This window comes from Carcharodon carcharias, chromosome 20 (genome assembly GCF_017639515.1).
Source record: "Carcharodon carcharias isolate sCarCar2 chromosome 20, sCarCar2.pri, whole genome shotgun sequence".
NCBI lineage: Eukaryota > Metazoa > Chordata > Chondrichthyes > Lamniformes > Lamnidae > Carcharodon > Carcharodon carcharias.
In genome coordinates, this window is record NC_054486.1 from 28,741,643 (window position 1) to 28,755,967 (window position 14,325).

The 14,325-nt window shown below is 45.6% G+C and overlaps 1 protein-coding gene across 1 annotated transcript in view; it reads left to right on the plus strand.

The window, feature by feature from the left end:
- ccdc135 (coiled-coil domain containing 135) overlaps positions 1-14,325 on the plus strand; it is a 110,693-nt gene that overhangs the window by 15,256 nt on the left and 81,112 nt on the right. Inside the window, exons 6-9 of the mRNA XM_041214146.1 lie at positions 4,249-4,443; positions 8,777-8,935; positions 10,860-11,078; positions 12,849-12,968. Coding sequence (XP_041070080.1) covers positions 4,249-4,443; positions 8,777-8,935; positions 10,860-11,078; positions 12,849-12,968 — 693 coding nt within the window. The remainder of the gene's footprint in view (positions 1-4,248; positions 4,444-8,776; positions 8,936-10,859; positions 11,079-12,848; positions 12,969-14,325) is intronic.

Sequence of the window (14,325 nt, forward strand, 5' to 3'; positions counted from 1 at the left end):
GATGGCGATTGTGGTTTGTGGGGACTCGGAGGCAGACATGGACCCTGTGGGTGGAAAGGAGGAGGTCAGGGAGGTTAGTGTGGATGGGGATGGAATTTTCGGGAAGGAAGGGAATGTGCACGTTTACCTGGACATCCACAAAAGCGAAGGGTTGTGGCTGGTAGGTCATGGGTCATGGAGGAGAGGTGGAAGGTGATGCCAGGGGATCAACAGTGATGGGGGAAAGGAAATAGGTGACTGGGGGAGGAGAGAGGATGGGGGAATGAAAGAAAAATTGTAGCAATGTAGCAATGCTGGCTAAATCGAGTGAAACAAGAGTCCTCGTGGGCCGCATGGGAGTGTTATCAGTGGGTGCGGAGATGCAGGTCAGCTCATATGGTCAACTGAAAGCAAACCCCAGCAGGCAGCATTGAAAATGCTCAAGACATTGAGGTGAGTGTGATCCTGGAAGGATCTGCATGTGTGGGAGAGTGTTTGCATGAGGCTCCGAAAAGCCCTGCCACACACACACACTTCTCCCTCCAGAATCACTCATGGGCCAGCTGCGTGCTGCTGAACTGCTAGTAGGTGGGGGGGGGCCTCACAAAGCCTGTCAATGAAGCTAAAAATTCATTACTCAGTGAACGTGAAAATATTTCCAGATTGTAAAGTGACAAAATGTGTTCACCCATGCAACCAACTGTGATCAGAATTTCTTAACTTCTGAACACCTAAGACTTCTAGTTGCTGTCCTAACATCCACAGCAGGGGTGGAGACAGCCTGTGCAATGGTTGGCCCTGTTGCCTCTGATGCTTTCAGCATGGGTCCTCTGGAGAGCCTTGCTTTGGCTGTCCTCCTGTGGGCCAGCTGCTCCCTCTGCGGCGACAGAGGACAAGGTTGAGGGGGTCACAGGCAAAGTGGACTTGGAGGGAGTGGACAGCCTCTGAAATTCCTGAGTGGATGACCCAGGGGTGTCCAGCTGCCACTTCTCCTCTCTTCGGATGTCTGGGGATTCCGGCCTGACTCCTTGAGGGGAAGGAGCACCTGGGGGGATGTCGAGGTGCCCTGTTTCCCTCTCGCATTGCCATTTCAGGAACTCACCCATAGCTACCGCAATGGACTGCAAGTCAGCACACATCTCCGCATTCTGCTGGACCAGGGTCTCCATGACGGCCACCATCCTCCCCATGGAGACTTCCATGTGCATACATGAGGGCACCACTTCATGAGAGGGCAGGCGGACGCACTCCTCTGACTCACGGGCCACTCTGTTAAGGGCTTCCAACAGCTCTGCGTGATTTCCCCCGCCTTCTGCTGAGTCTCCAGGATGAGTTGGGAGGCCAAATCCAGAGGTTTGTCATCTGACTTGGATCTGACAGATGCCTTTTCCCCAGAAGTCCTCCGAGTGCCGGGGAGCTCGCTGAACCTGCCTCATCCTGTTGCGGACAGGTGTCCATGTGGTGACCACCAGATTGTGAACCCAAGCTTGCTCTCGATCTAGGTCCCACCAAGGCTTGTGTCTCGGTATTGGTGGAGGGTGTGGGTAAGCATTGTGATGGGTCTTCCAGGCTATTTATTTCCAGCTTGTCAATGGAGGAGGTGTCTTCTTGGCTAGAGGTGAGGGCCTGGATGGAGCTGAGGGACTGGCTGGCTGAGGGTGTCAGTCGCTTGACAGAAATCCCTGTGAACCAAAGTAGGGATAATTAGTGTATGGCAGCAGAGTCAAAAGCAGGAGAGAGCGCATTCACATTTACATTGAGAGAGGGATGATGCGTTGCAGGACGCTCACATGGATGTTTGCCACTGCCCTCACCTTCGCTGCAGGCATGGTCTGCGTCCTCACAAGTCAGCCTGATGGCATGCTCCTCAAAGTGAGTGAGGGGCCTAATATGGGCCACTCCGACCTTGGTCTGGGACCTCTCCCTGCTGATGTGAGCAGGCTTCTCCTGCATGAAAACAGATGGAGACAGTGTGAGCAGGACACATGGCACTGCATGGAATGTTTGTGTAGTGAGCGGAGCCATGGATGGGATGAGGACATGAGCTCCAGAGGATATGAGCCTGAAGAAGATGTGAGGGTGTGTGTGAGAGTTAGCGGTGTTGTCCCTTGAGGTGTGAGACCCCATGTGTGACAAGTTTGTGAATGTGTGAGTTGAGAGTGATGAGAAGAGTGACTTACCCTGGCAGAATAGATGAGAGCATTCATCCTGTTGTGGCACTGGGTGGCTGTCCTCTTTTGCAGGGCATTGGCGCTGACCACCACTGCCACTGTCTCCCAAGCCAGATTCGTGATATTGCTGCCCATTCTGTGGCCAGAGCGGTGGTAGAGGACATCACAGTGGGCCTCCACTGCATCCAAAAGACGCTCGAGGGATGCGTAATTAAACCGGGGGGATGCTGCAGACCTCTTGCCTTTCGGGGCCATGTCTTCTTTGCAGCAGTCATGGGCTGGAAGCACTGAGCGTTGTGCATATGGCTGCACTTCAAATATGGTGCCCAGTGTGATGAAGGAGCAAGGTGATGGCATGACGGGTGAATGTCAGCCTGCCCGCCATCGAAATAGTGTGTTTCCCAGGAATGCATAATTAACACAGTGGGATCGGGACGATATGGCTTGAGATGGCGTCACTGTGGCCATCAGGTAAAACGTTTTTCCCGCCTGCTACCACATTTCATGCAAATCTGGGACGCTTCCGCCCCATCTCTCAGAGCCATCTCAAGCGATGCATGTACAATGAATGAAAATGCCCTCCAAATTTGCAGGCAGCACAAAAATGAATGACTAGTTCATCAGTGTTGATCAGGACACAAGGAGACTGCCTGCTCTTCTTCAAACATGGGTGTGAGATTGCATCCACCTCAGAGCATCTCCTCAGTACAGCATACTGTGTCCACCTGGATCACATGCTCAGATCTTGGCTTATGGCTTGATCTCACAATCTTCTGACTAAGGTAAGTGTGCTGCCAACTGAGTCAAATCGACACAGCTCACCATATCTACAATAACTAAATAAGGTCAGAAATAGCCTGACATTTTCCACTTCCTCCCATTCTTTCTCTTTGCACAGGAAATGGATTTAGGAGACAAATTACAGTCCAATGCTAAAGCCAAGTAACAATTATTCAAAATGAACCTTAGTAGTGAGTTATGGCAAACTATTTGATTGTGCAGGGCAGCATAGCCAAGCACAGTCTTCAGCAAACTTTCATTTTTTTCTAGCCAAAGCCATTGGATAGCAATCAGAAGATTGATTTCTTCCCTTTCTTGAGTACTGAAACCAATTGCAGCACCCTTGTTTCCAGATCAGGCAACTCAAGACTGACTGAAGATTGGACCTGGTACATTCCTGGCTCTGTTTTACATTGGGTGGCAAATATACCACTTGAATTCCTAGGGGAAATTGATCTAGTCATTTTTCCAAATCCAAGAAAGCATTTTCTGCTGAACTATTGCAGAATTTCATTCCGATTTTACAGGTATATTGCCATCACTCTCTCTCTGTATGTTGACTGCCAGATACTTGTGAAGTTATCTAAACGTGGATGATGAGAGGCAACATGAGAGGTCAGATCAGTGGCCTTTAACCTCTGGGCCAGTTGTCAGACCAGACTGATGGACTGAATGCCTGCTCTGACTGTAGGCAGTTGATTGGGGCAGCCATTATCCCTTTTCCTCATGTCCATAAGTACAGAGCACAAGACAATCCATTGTTCAAGGCTAATTTTTCTTTTTAATTTAGTTTGTCTTTTGGGTGATAGATTAAACCAAGGCAGTCTCAGATGGATGTACACTATCCAAAGAAAAGCAGGGGAGTTCTCTTGGTATCCCAGTCAGCAGGTCTTTCAAACAACACCTAAAACAGATGATCTGATCATTAATTTCCTTGCTGTTTGTGGGAGCTTGCAACAGTGACTACATTTCAAAAATACTTCATTGATAACGAAGCACTTTGGCCATCCTGAAGTCTTGAAAGGCGCTATGTAAAATTTGTTCTTTCTAATTTAGAGATATCACAAGCATGGCCAATGTGGCCAGTGTTTATGCTAAAATATTGCAGTAATAGCCCATAAATTTGGCAACACTCACTTAGAATCAAAAGGGAAAGAGGCACAGTGTGCCAAGCCTGTTCTGAGTTCAGTATTTATTTTACTGAATGCCTTTATGTCAGATCTTGTGTATTGCATATGGCTCGACTTAGAGCTTGCATGTTTTTAATTTTGACTTTTAGATGTACGCTGAATGTTTATTTTCTTGTCTTCTCTGACAGCCAGATTATTTGTTTTCCCCAACCACTGTCCTGAAACGTCAGAAAGGAAACTGCTTTGATTTCAGCAACCTGCTCTGCTCGTTACTGATCGGCACGGGGTATGATGCATATTGTGTCAGTGGATATGCCATCAAAGAAATTTGTCTGGTGGATGAAACAAGAGAGATCTGTCCTCTAGTAAAAGAAATTGACCAAGTAAGGAGCAAATTTTTGCACAACTAAATATCCCAACCACTGGCCATGTTGCTAGTATGGGAACAGTAAAATGTTATAGTGGGCCAGCAAGCAGGTGGTACTGTGCTCTTCTGAGGTTGGGGCATGTTTTTGCAACAATGTGGACACAGCTTTTCCCTGTACCTAACCCTTGTTGGGTACTTCACTAAGGAGTGTATAATGAGACAGTGTAAATAGCTTATGTAGTGCCCAAACTCTGAGGTGGGGGAGGGGGGGATACTACATGTGTTGCAAAAGTGTAACTATAGCTTTACACTGTGCTAACCCACGTTATAGCCACCTTTGGAGTATTTGATGGGACAATGTACAGAGAGCTGTACTGTATTACTAACCTACAATGGGCTTCATTCTACCTAATCTGTGCTGAATCTACACTGGGAGTTTTAGAATATAAGAACTAGGAGCAGGGGTAGGCAATTCAGCCCCTCGAGCCTGCTCCGCCATTCATTACGATCATGGTTGATCTCATTTCAGCCTCAACTCCAATTTCCTGCCATCTCCCCATAAACTTTCAACCCATTACTAATTAAAAATCTGTCGATCTCCTCCTTAAATTTATTCAGCGTCCCGGCATCCAATGCACTCTGAGGTAATGAATTCCACAGATTCACAACCCCTTGAGAAAAGTAATTCCTCCTCATCTCTGATTTAAATCTACCAGCCCTTAGCCTAAAACTATGGCCTCTCATTCTAGAATGCCCCAGAAGGGGAAAAATCCGCTCTACGTCTACTTTGTCTATCTCCTTTAGCATCTTATATAGCTCAATTAGACCTCCTCTCATCCTTCTAAACACTAGGGAGTATAGGCCTAAACTGCTCAATCTCTCCTCATAAGACAAGCCCCGCATCTCTGGAATCAATCTAGTGACCACATTTGACTAGTGAAAAGGGAATCATGAGGTGGTTTCCAGTTGTCTTACTTACATATGTTTGAAGGGAACACTGACCCCCTTCCCAGAGGATCGTCTGCCTGGAACCAGCCAGCTGTTGTCTCTCAAGACCATAGCTCCCCTGCCTTCAGCGCCTTAGAATCAGCCGGATCCACTCATATCCCTGAGCATGGCACCTTCCTGGTACTACCAGCCAGGTCAGCAGAGCAGAGTGGTTAAAAGCATGTATTTGGATATCTGTCTTCACACATCTCCTGGTACATTATCAAAGATCAGCATTGGGATGTAAACAATTTTTTTCAAAGAAAACATTTTCAAACTATTTTCTTTCTTCACTCGTGTGTTTCGACAAACTGAATTATTTTAATTAGTAATTAATTAAAATGATTAATTAATCATTCCTTTAGAGGCTCAAATTACACACAGCAATCTTAAGTATGAAGTATTATTTGGAGACAAGCATTTCTCTCATCTACCACAGTTTACAATGATAAAGACACAGAGTTTACCTCTTGAAATATTTGCCTATACATTAAAAACCAAAAATTCTACAGAAGATCCACTCAAACAATTTTACGTGATTTGACTGAAAGGAAATGTTCCTATGGTCTTTCGTCCCTCCTTTCCTGATAACATTGATTCCCTTTTTGGGGTCTGGGCCATAAGACACTGTATCCCCATAGTACCTTGCCCAAGTAGCCATATGAGCTTGGCTGGGAAATGCCATCAGGCAATTCAACCATGAGGGCTGCTAGCCAAGCTTGATGCCGTTCTCAATATTGTCCATGCACTTGTGGCTCCAGCAGGCTTGCTGTGTCGTGATCAGGGGTGGGAACCTGGGCTCCCTTTCTGTTCCACAGCCAATTATAGCATAATATCAGAAAATGCTGGAAAACACTCAGCAGATCAGGCAGCATTTGTGGAGAGAGAGAAACAGACAATGGGCTGCATTTTACGGTACACCATGGACGAGTTTTCGCTTGGGGGAATGGAGGCTTGTAAAATATGTCAGGCGGTTAGACCACCGCCGTCCTGCTCACCCCTGACCCAATCCCCATAATGGGGGAGTGTTTAAAGTGCCAGCTAAGTTGCCTGCTCTTAGATCCTTTAAGGCCCTTAAGTGACCCATTATTGTCCACTTAAGGCCCTCAAATTGCCTCCATTGCCATAAAATGCTGGACAGTGGCAGGCGGATGAGAGTGAGAACTCCGTTTATTTAACACAGCTGGTTAAAAGGTAGAAGGAAAAAGGGGTACGTCCTTTGGGGGGTGCCCTGTACGCATCATGGGCACTCCCTCCAAGGTGTTACCCATCTTTATGCCTCCACAACCAGTCACCAAAACCCACCACCCCACCCCACTTGCCCCCTTCCCTAGGGTGACCAATCACTTTTTGCCCTAAAAGCTTGGGACTTACCTCACTCTGGTCACCATCGTGGAGATGCTTGCGGTCCCTGCAGTGCCCACAAGTGTGCTCTGGTGCTGCTGGGACTGCTAGAGCTGCCAGCCTATCAGATTGTCTGGCAGCTCTTGAGGGCTGGACTTCCTCCCACTGAGGGCTGGAAATCTGACCCTCACCTCTTTGAGGCTGCCCGGAGCATGTTATGGCTGTGGGGTGGCCTCATTTAAAGTGAGTCAGTTCGGCACTGACTAAATTTAGCCCAATGTTTCAGCATGTTACAATCTTCCAGACTCAAACATTCTATTCAACAATTTCCGATCATTACCACTTTTTCAGACGGTAGGTACTGATACTGATCATTTGCATCGCCTCCCAATCCAAGTTTTGTTTCTTTACCTGTCCCATTACAACCCACTTTTGCCTTGTGCGATCATCCATTTTGTCATTTATGCTCTCCCGCCTTCCGCTCTATCACAGTCCTTTCCCTTTTTCTTTCCCTCTCTCCCTTTCCCTGCCTCTATACTTGCTTAAAACCTGTTACCATCTCTAACTTTTTCCAGCTCTGATGTTAGATCACCAACCTGAAACATTAACTGTTTCTCTCCCTATCATTGCTGCCTGACCTGCTGAGTGTTTCCATCATATTCTGTTTTTATTTCTAGTGTCTACCATAGCATTTAACTGCTGTTCTAGTTGTGATCAGCTAACTTAAGATGTCAGAATTGAGACATTACTGGTCGGTATGATTCAGGGATGGAACCTTTCAACACTGAACCATCGGAGGAATCACTTTTCTCTGCTTCATCCTGTGTTCCTGAGGGCTTTGACTCCTTGGCTGGTACTCTTTCATGAGCACTGGGCCCCTCTGCACTGTCAGTGAATGTCAGCAGTCTAATCTCTTCATTGGGAACATCACCACTGACCCTATCCCTTTTGTCAGCTGCACTGGAAATAAAGCGCTGACGTCATTAAAAGTGATCATGAATCTGTTAGATTGTCTCAGAAACCCAGGTGGTTCACCAATGGCCTTCTGGGAAGGAAACCTGCCACCCTTACTTGGTTTGGCCTACATGTGACTCCATATCCACAGCAATGTGGTTGCCTCTTAACTGCTCACTGAAGTGACCCAACAAATCATTGAGTTGTATCTAACAACCTAAACATTTATTTCCTCCACCACCAGCATGCTGTGGCTCCAGTATACATTATCTACCAGATGCCCTGCAGCAACTCACCAAGGCTCTTTGACAGGGCACCTGAAACCTGCAATCTCCACCACCTAAAAGGCCAAAGACAGAAGGTGAACCATCTCCTTCAACTTTCTCTCCAAGTCACTCAAAATCCTGACTTGGACTATATTGCCATTATTTCATCATAACGTGGTCAAAATCCTGAAACTCCCTCACTAACCGTGCTGTGGGAGCACCTTCACCAGATGGGCCACAAAGGCTCAAGAAGAAGGTCAACCACCGCCTTCTAAAGGGCATCTAGAGATGGGCACTAAATGCCAACATTGTCAGTAACGCTTAGATTCTGTGAATGAGTAAAAATAGAAGTCATATAGTTGTGTGGATCAATGCACTCACTAGTGTGATAATGAGTCCTGTAGATTAGGGAAACATTAGACTCCTCCCTAGCTCTGTGATAATGTCAGCTGCAGGAAAGGCTGGTGTGCGACAATTTGCTTCAACATCTCTTCACTCGAGGGGCCAAACAAGCACAGACACTGTTCCCTATCTGAAGATCTTTGCTGCAAATTGTGCATGATAGACATGGGCAAGAACAGGACTTGGTTCACCTGTGATGCCTCGTGTGGCATATAGCTTGCCAACACTATTGGCTCACAGTTGGATGAGAGAGTGGAGCATTGTGTACATCCATGAGCCATCAGCCAACATGAACCAGGAGAGGTAATCACTAACAAAATCATTAAATACATTTTACAGTCAGCACGTTATAATTGGCACTTTTGTTTGAACACGCTTTTAACATTTTTTCTTAAGGGTAAAAAAAAACAAGAAAAACCACCTGTGAAGCGATACGCAGTGAAACCGGTCCGAGAGTTAACGAGCAAATTTGAAATGAACCGAGAAGCTCGCAAGCTGGCAAAGAAGAAAGCAGCAGAGGAAAGGAAGCAGAAAGAACTGGAGCGTTTGGCAGATGTGAGTCCCATCAGCTAATTTTTGTGCGTGTGTGTGGTCCTTTATAAAGACATCCCAGACCAGGGATAGCACTGTTAGAACATAAGAACATAAGTCATAGGAGCAGGAGTGGATTATACAGCCCATCGAGTCTACTCCCCCATTCAAAATGATCATGGCTGAATCTTTGGCTTCAATTCCACTTTCCCACTCTCTCCCCTAATCCAAAAACAGAATTACCTGGAAAAACTCAGCAGGTCTGGCAGCATCAGCGGAGAAGAAAAGAGTTGACGTTTCGAGTCCTCATGACCCTTGAAGGGTCATGAGGACCCAACGTCAACTCTTTTCTTCTCCGCCGATGCTGCCAGACCTGCTGAGTTTTTCCAGGTAATTCTGTTTTTCTTTTAGATTTTCAGCATCCGCAGTTTTTTGTTTTTATCTCTCCCCTAATCCACTGATTCCCTGAGAGTCCAAAAATCTGTTTATCTTTATTATATTCAACAGTGGAGCATCCACAGACCTATGGAATACAGGATTCCAAAGATTCATGACCTTTAAAGTGAAAATAATTCACAACTCAGTACTAAATGATCAGCCCCTTATCCTGAGACTGTGCCCTTATGTTCTAGATTCCCCAGCTGGGGGAAACAATCTCCCAGTACCTACCCTGTCACGGTCCTTCAGAATCTTGTGTATTTCAATAAGATCACCTCCCATTTTCCTAAACTCCAGAGAGTGTAGGCCCAATACTCAGCCTCTCATCATAGAACAACTCTCTCATTCCAGGAACCAATTTAGTAACCGTTTGCTGTGCTGCTTCCAATGCAAATATATCCTTATTAGATAGGAGTAAACCTAAGCTTCCTCAATCATGTACCTCAGCTGCAACCCCAGAAGAGTGTCCCCTATTGCACCACTGTGACACTTTCTATTTCTCAGTCATCTCTGAAATATCTTATTTAATGGCAACTAGAAACTGTACTGAGATTTCCCAGCTGATTTCAAATAGTGCCTTTACAGCCAACACAGGGAAAAATTTCACTGCTTCATTCAGAACTGGATTTGAATCATGGATCACAGAGTTAAAAGCCAGTAGAGATTCAGTACCTTATGCAATACTTCTGTTTAAGCACAATGAAGTTGCATTTGCACTCTTGATTTTCCACTATTCCTGTTAAGGGAGATTGATTTTTGTGTGTTGCTTCTGTATTTTATATGTTTCAATGAGATCACCTACCATTCTTCCAAATTCCAGAGAGATAGGCCCAATTTATTCAGCCTTTCATCATAGGATAACTCTCTCACCCCAGGAACCAATTTAGTGAACATTTGCTGTACAGCCTCCAAGGCACGTAAAACCTTTCTCAGATATGGAGCCCAAAATTGCACATGGTGCTCCAGATGTGGTCTCACCAAAGCCTGATACAATTGCAGCAAGCCTTCCTGTACTCCAATCCCCTTGCAATAAAGGCCAACATGACAGTTGTCTTACAAAAACAAAATACTGCAGTTGTTGGATATACTCAAAATGCTGGAAATGCTCAGCAAATCCTCTCCAAGTACCGTTGGGAGACATCTGGGGCTCTCATGAAAGTTTTGGCAGCTGGCTAGATTTCCATATTGTCTGCCAAGGGAACCCTAGGTAGAATTCTAAGAGTTATGTAGATTTCATCACCCTTCATGCCCCTCCCCCCACTCAACCTGACAGGCCCTCTTTATATGGGGAAAGGGCAGGTGGAAGATTAAGTTGCAACTCTATGTGACGTGGGGTCAGGTAAATCACTTCACTACCACTGTCGCTGTGCTGGTTGATGAGCTGAAATCTTTTGCAGCTCGACACTGACCTTTTGACATTGTTAACATTGAAGCCTTTTAAGAGAAAAAATCAATAGGAAATAAGGATTATAAAAGGCAAATCTGAATTCATCATCTCCTCCTGTTTTAGCTCGACATAAAGGGAACACATGATTTCATGCATGGTCTGCGGGTGCACTGTTGGGTTCTGGTGCTTGCAGGCAAAAGGGAAGTCCCAGAGAACTTCTTCATTGACCCTTTCACAGGAAACAGCTATAAAACTACTAATGAAAAGTTCTTGGGAATCGAGAGCATCTGGAACCAGCGTAACTACTGGGTGAACATGCAGGATTGCAAATTTGGTTGCAAGGTATACTTTTCCTATCTTAGAATCGAGAAACATCAAATTGCTGCTAACCTCCACAGGTTTTCTTCCCCCCGCACCCCAGACATCCACATAGTGACAGCTGCCTGTTCCTCTTTTATATCCAGTGACAGTGTCAAGTGGTCCCATGAAATATATCCTAATTATGCACAGCCATCCCTAATGTGTGCCATCCTTTACTCCCAACCTCCAAACTCCGGAAGAGCACCACCTACTGCAGCCCTGTGGAATTTCCACCTTCTCCACAATCCACAACCTTGTCCATTGTCACCGTAGCTAAGTACAATCAATCAATACTGCACTTGGGTACTCTTGTGTTTATTTGGCACATGAGGGATTGCTTGAACTAATCTCAACTGAATCCATCAGCAGATCTCAGACCACCTGACTTTAATTTTTCCTGAAGGTACTGTGGCTCGTTGTGGTACCACTCCCTCCAGGACCTTGTGCTTGGGCTGGAGGGGGTTTGAGGCACTGTTTTGATAATGGACACACGGTTGGGGTGGGGTTCATTTCCTCTAAAGGTTGCCTTTAGCTTTGGTCAATTGTTCATGTTAAATTCATGTTAAATTTAATACACTTTGTTTTAAGTGGGTTAAATTGCTTAAAGATAGCATACTCGTAAATTTAACATGAATACATTTAGCTAGCATGGTCAAGAGCCCAGATGCCCTGGCACGAGGACTGGCTCATGGTCAAATCCTCCAGGTGCTCTTGAGAGCTTCTCTTGGCCCTAACTCTACCAGGTGTTTGGAGGTGATTCAGGCTCCCATCCAACCTTACCCCCTGCACTTGGGTAGAATCTCTCATTGACACAAGGTTCTGAAAGTAGTCAGGTGTCATGAGGAAGCGGAGAGAAGTTGTTGCTGAGATTTGTAGAGGAAAGACAGTGAACGGAACAAGTTAAATTTTTCACTCCCAACAAAAGAGGGACATCACAATAGCTAGTTACAAACTGCACAGGAGCAGAAGACTCACCCTAAGATGTCCCAGGTTGAGAGGAAAGGTAGTTGTGCCCACCAGTGCTCTCCAACATTGACCTCGACTGAAGATCAGGCGTCAGTAAGGGACTACCTCATTTGCATAGATTAAAGAGGTGCACCAATAACAGCTAGTTGCTCCATGCCAGTGGACATCTTCTGACTGACCAGTTGTTTCCCTCCTGTCATTTCACCCCACTCTGCTTATGTTCCTATTGACCTGTAAGCAAAGTTGCCAATCCAGAATAGAATTTTGGACAAAGCCACTCACCAGGCTGGTGGGACCCACACACGCCCTACTGGAGGTCAGGATGCCTCATCTCGGGTTCTCTCTCTCAATGTTTTGGCTGGACCTGTCATACCTGGCCTTCAGTGTGCCTCAAGAGTGGAAATTCTGGATTAGGATGTCCCTACCCCTGTCTTCACTCCCAACCCACCCAAGCTTGACATTTTAGGTTTCTGTCAGTATCCCACCAACATTGCAGTGTTTAACCTCTAAAGCCCCTGACTTGTTTGAAACAGGCAGGATACCGTTTAAGAGTGATAGAAAAGAGAAACCATGAATGTCAATTTTGAGTGAACTGTTCTGCCTGTGAAATTCCTCAGGGCCTCTCCACTTTCATAATTTTGATGAGAGCCCGATGTGTAAACAGGGTTTCTGCTGAACTTGTGCCACAGTTACAGCAGTGCAGCCTGCGAGGCCCTGAGGAGTGTTCCGGCCAGTGTTGCTTTTTAATGTAATCAATAAGTGATGGTGTTATTCTTTTTTTTCTAGGATATGGTCTTTGATCTTGGTGACCCTGTGAGATGGGAGTACATGCTGCCTGACACTGAGAATTCCCAAATTGCCATCCCAGATTCGTATGATTACTTTGTAGATGAGGGTGATGATGATGTGAGATCTAATTGATAATTGTGTAATAGATAGCATCAGTTAATTAGATTTCAAAACATCTTTAACCTAGAGCAACAGTAAGATCCTCCCTTTCCTGGTTTACTGAAGGCAATAACTCACATTATTCAGTTCCATGTGGCAACCACATACCAAATAATCATTCTTCCATATGAGCGTAGACCTGGAGTAAGCAGGCTGTATGATTCTGGAGTCAGATTCTCTCCTCACTGAACATCTGCAGGTTGGTTGCATTCAGGCAAAGGCAGTCCTCTCATTGAGCTGGACAGCAGAGGAAGGCCACTGGAGGAGGATAGTCAACCAGGTAATAAACCGCAGAGGTTGAGGAGGACAAGGATGGAGAATAGATCATAGTCACAGAGGACTTCATTTATAACCTTGGCCATGGCAGTCATGGTTCATAAACAGGCCAGAGAGGCTAACCAGAGGGATTAGAACAGGGAGATTTTAGGGAGAGTTGGATTTGGATTTGAGTGCTGATAACACATTTGAAGATGTTACAGAGGGCAGGGAGGGCAAATGTAGCCCATGGTTGGAGAGAAAGGAGTGGTCTATGGTGGGTCTTTGAGGAGGGGCTAATGGCAGCAATTTTGAAAGGGAGAGGGATGGTATGTAAACAAAAATGGGAGCCATTCACAATGTCAGTTAGCCTAGAGGTCAGAAGAGATAGTTGAGTGGTCAGAGGTGAGTGGAATAGGGATCAAGGGAGAAGTAATTAGTTCTCTTAGAGATTTACATTGGATACATTATACAGAAATAGGCCATTCAGTGCAACTAATCTATGTGAGCCTCCACTCATTCTAATTATCTCTTCACACGCTATACCCCATATCCTTCCATTCCCTCTTTCCTCATGTAAGCATCAGTCCTCCCCATAAATGCTTAATGCTTCAACTTCAAATACTTCAACCACTCCATGTGGCAGCAAGTGCCACATTCTCACCACTCTGTAAAAAAAACTCCTAAATTCTTTATCTGATCTGTTAATGATTTGTGTATATTTATGCCCATGTTCTCAATTCACCCACATGTGAAAACAGTTTCTCCATGCTCAGCCTCTTGGGGCTGGATTTTTATGCAGTTGGGTAAACTCCAACAGATCCCATTTTTGCTGGCGGGGAAATAGGTGGGGTATGAAACACACTTGCGGGAAACCCAAACTCATCAGAGCTATTTGAAGTTCATACTTAGTTCAAACAGACCCCATTTTTGCTGATTCAAGAACCTTAACCCACAGTGGGCCGTAATCTCTGAGCTCCAGGGGCTGTATTGGGGGAGTACTCCAAAGATGCTCTGGGGAATTACCTTCAGAAGTTCACAAATGAAGGTTTGCATGGCA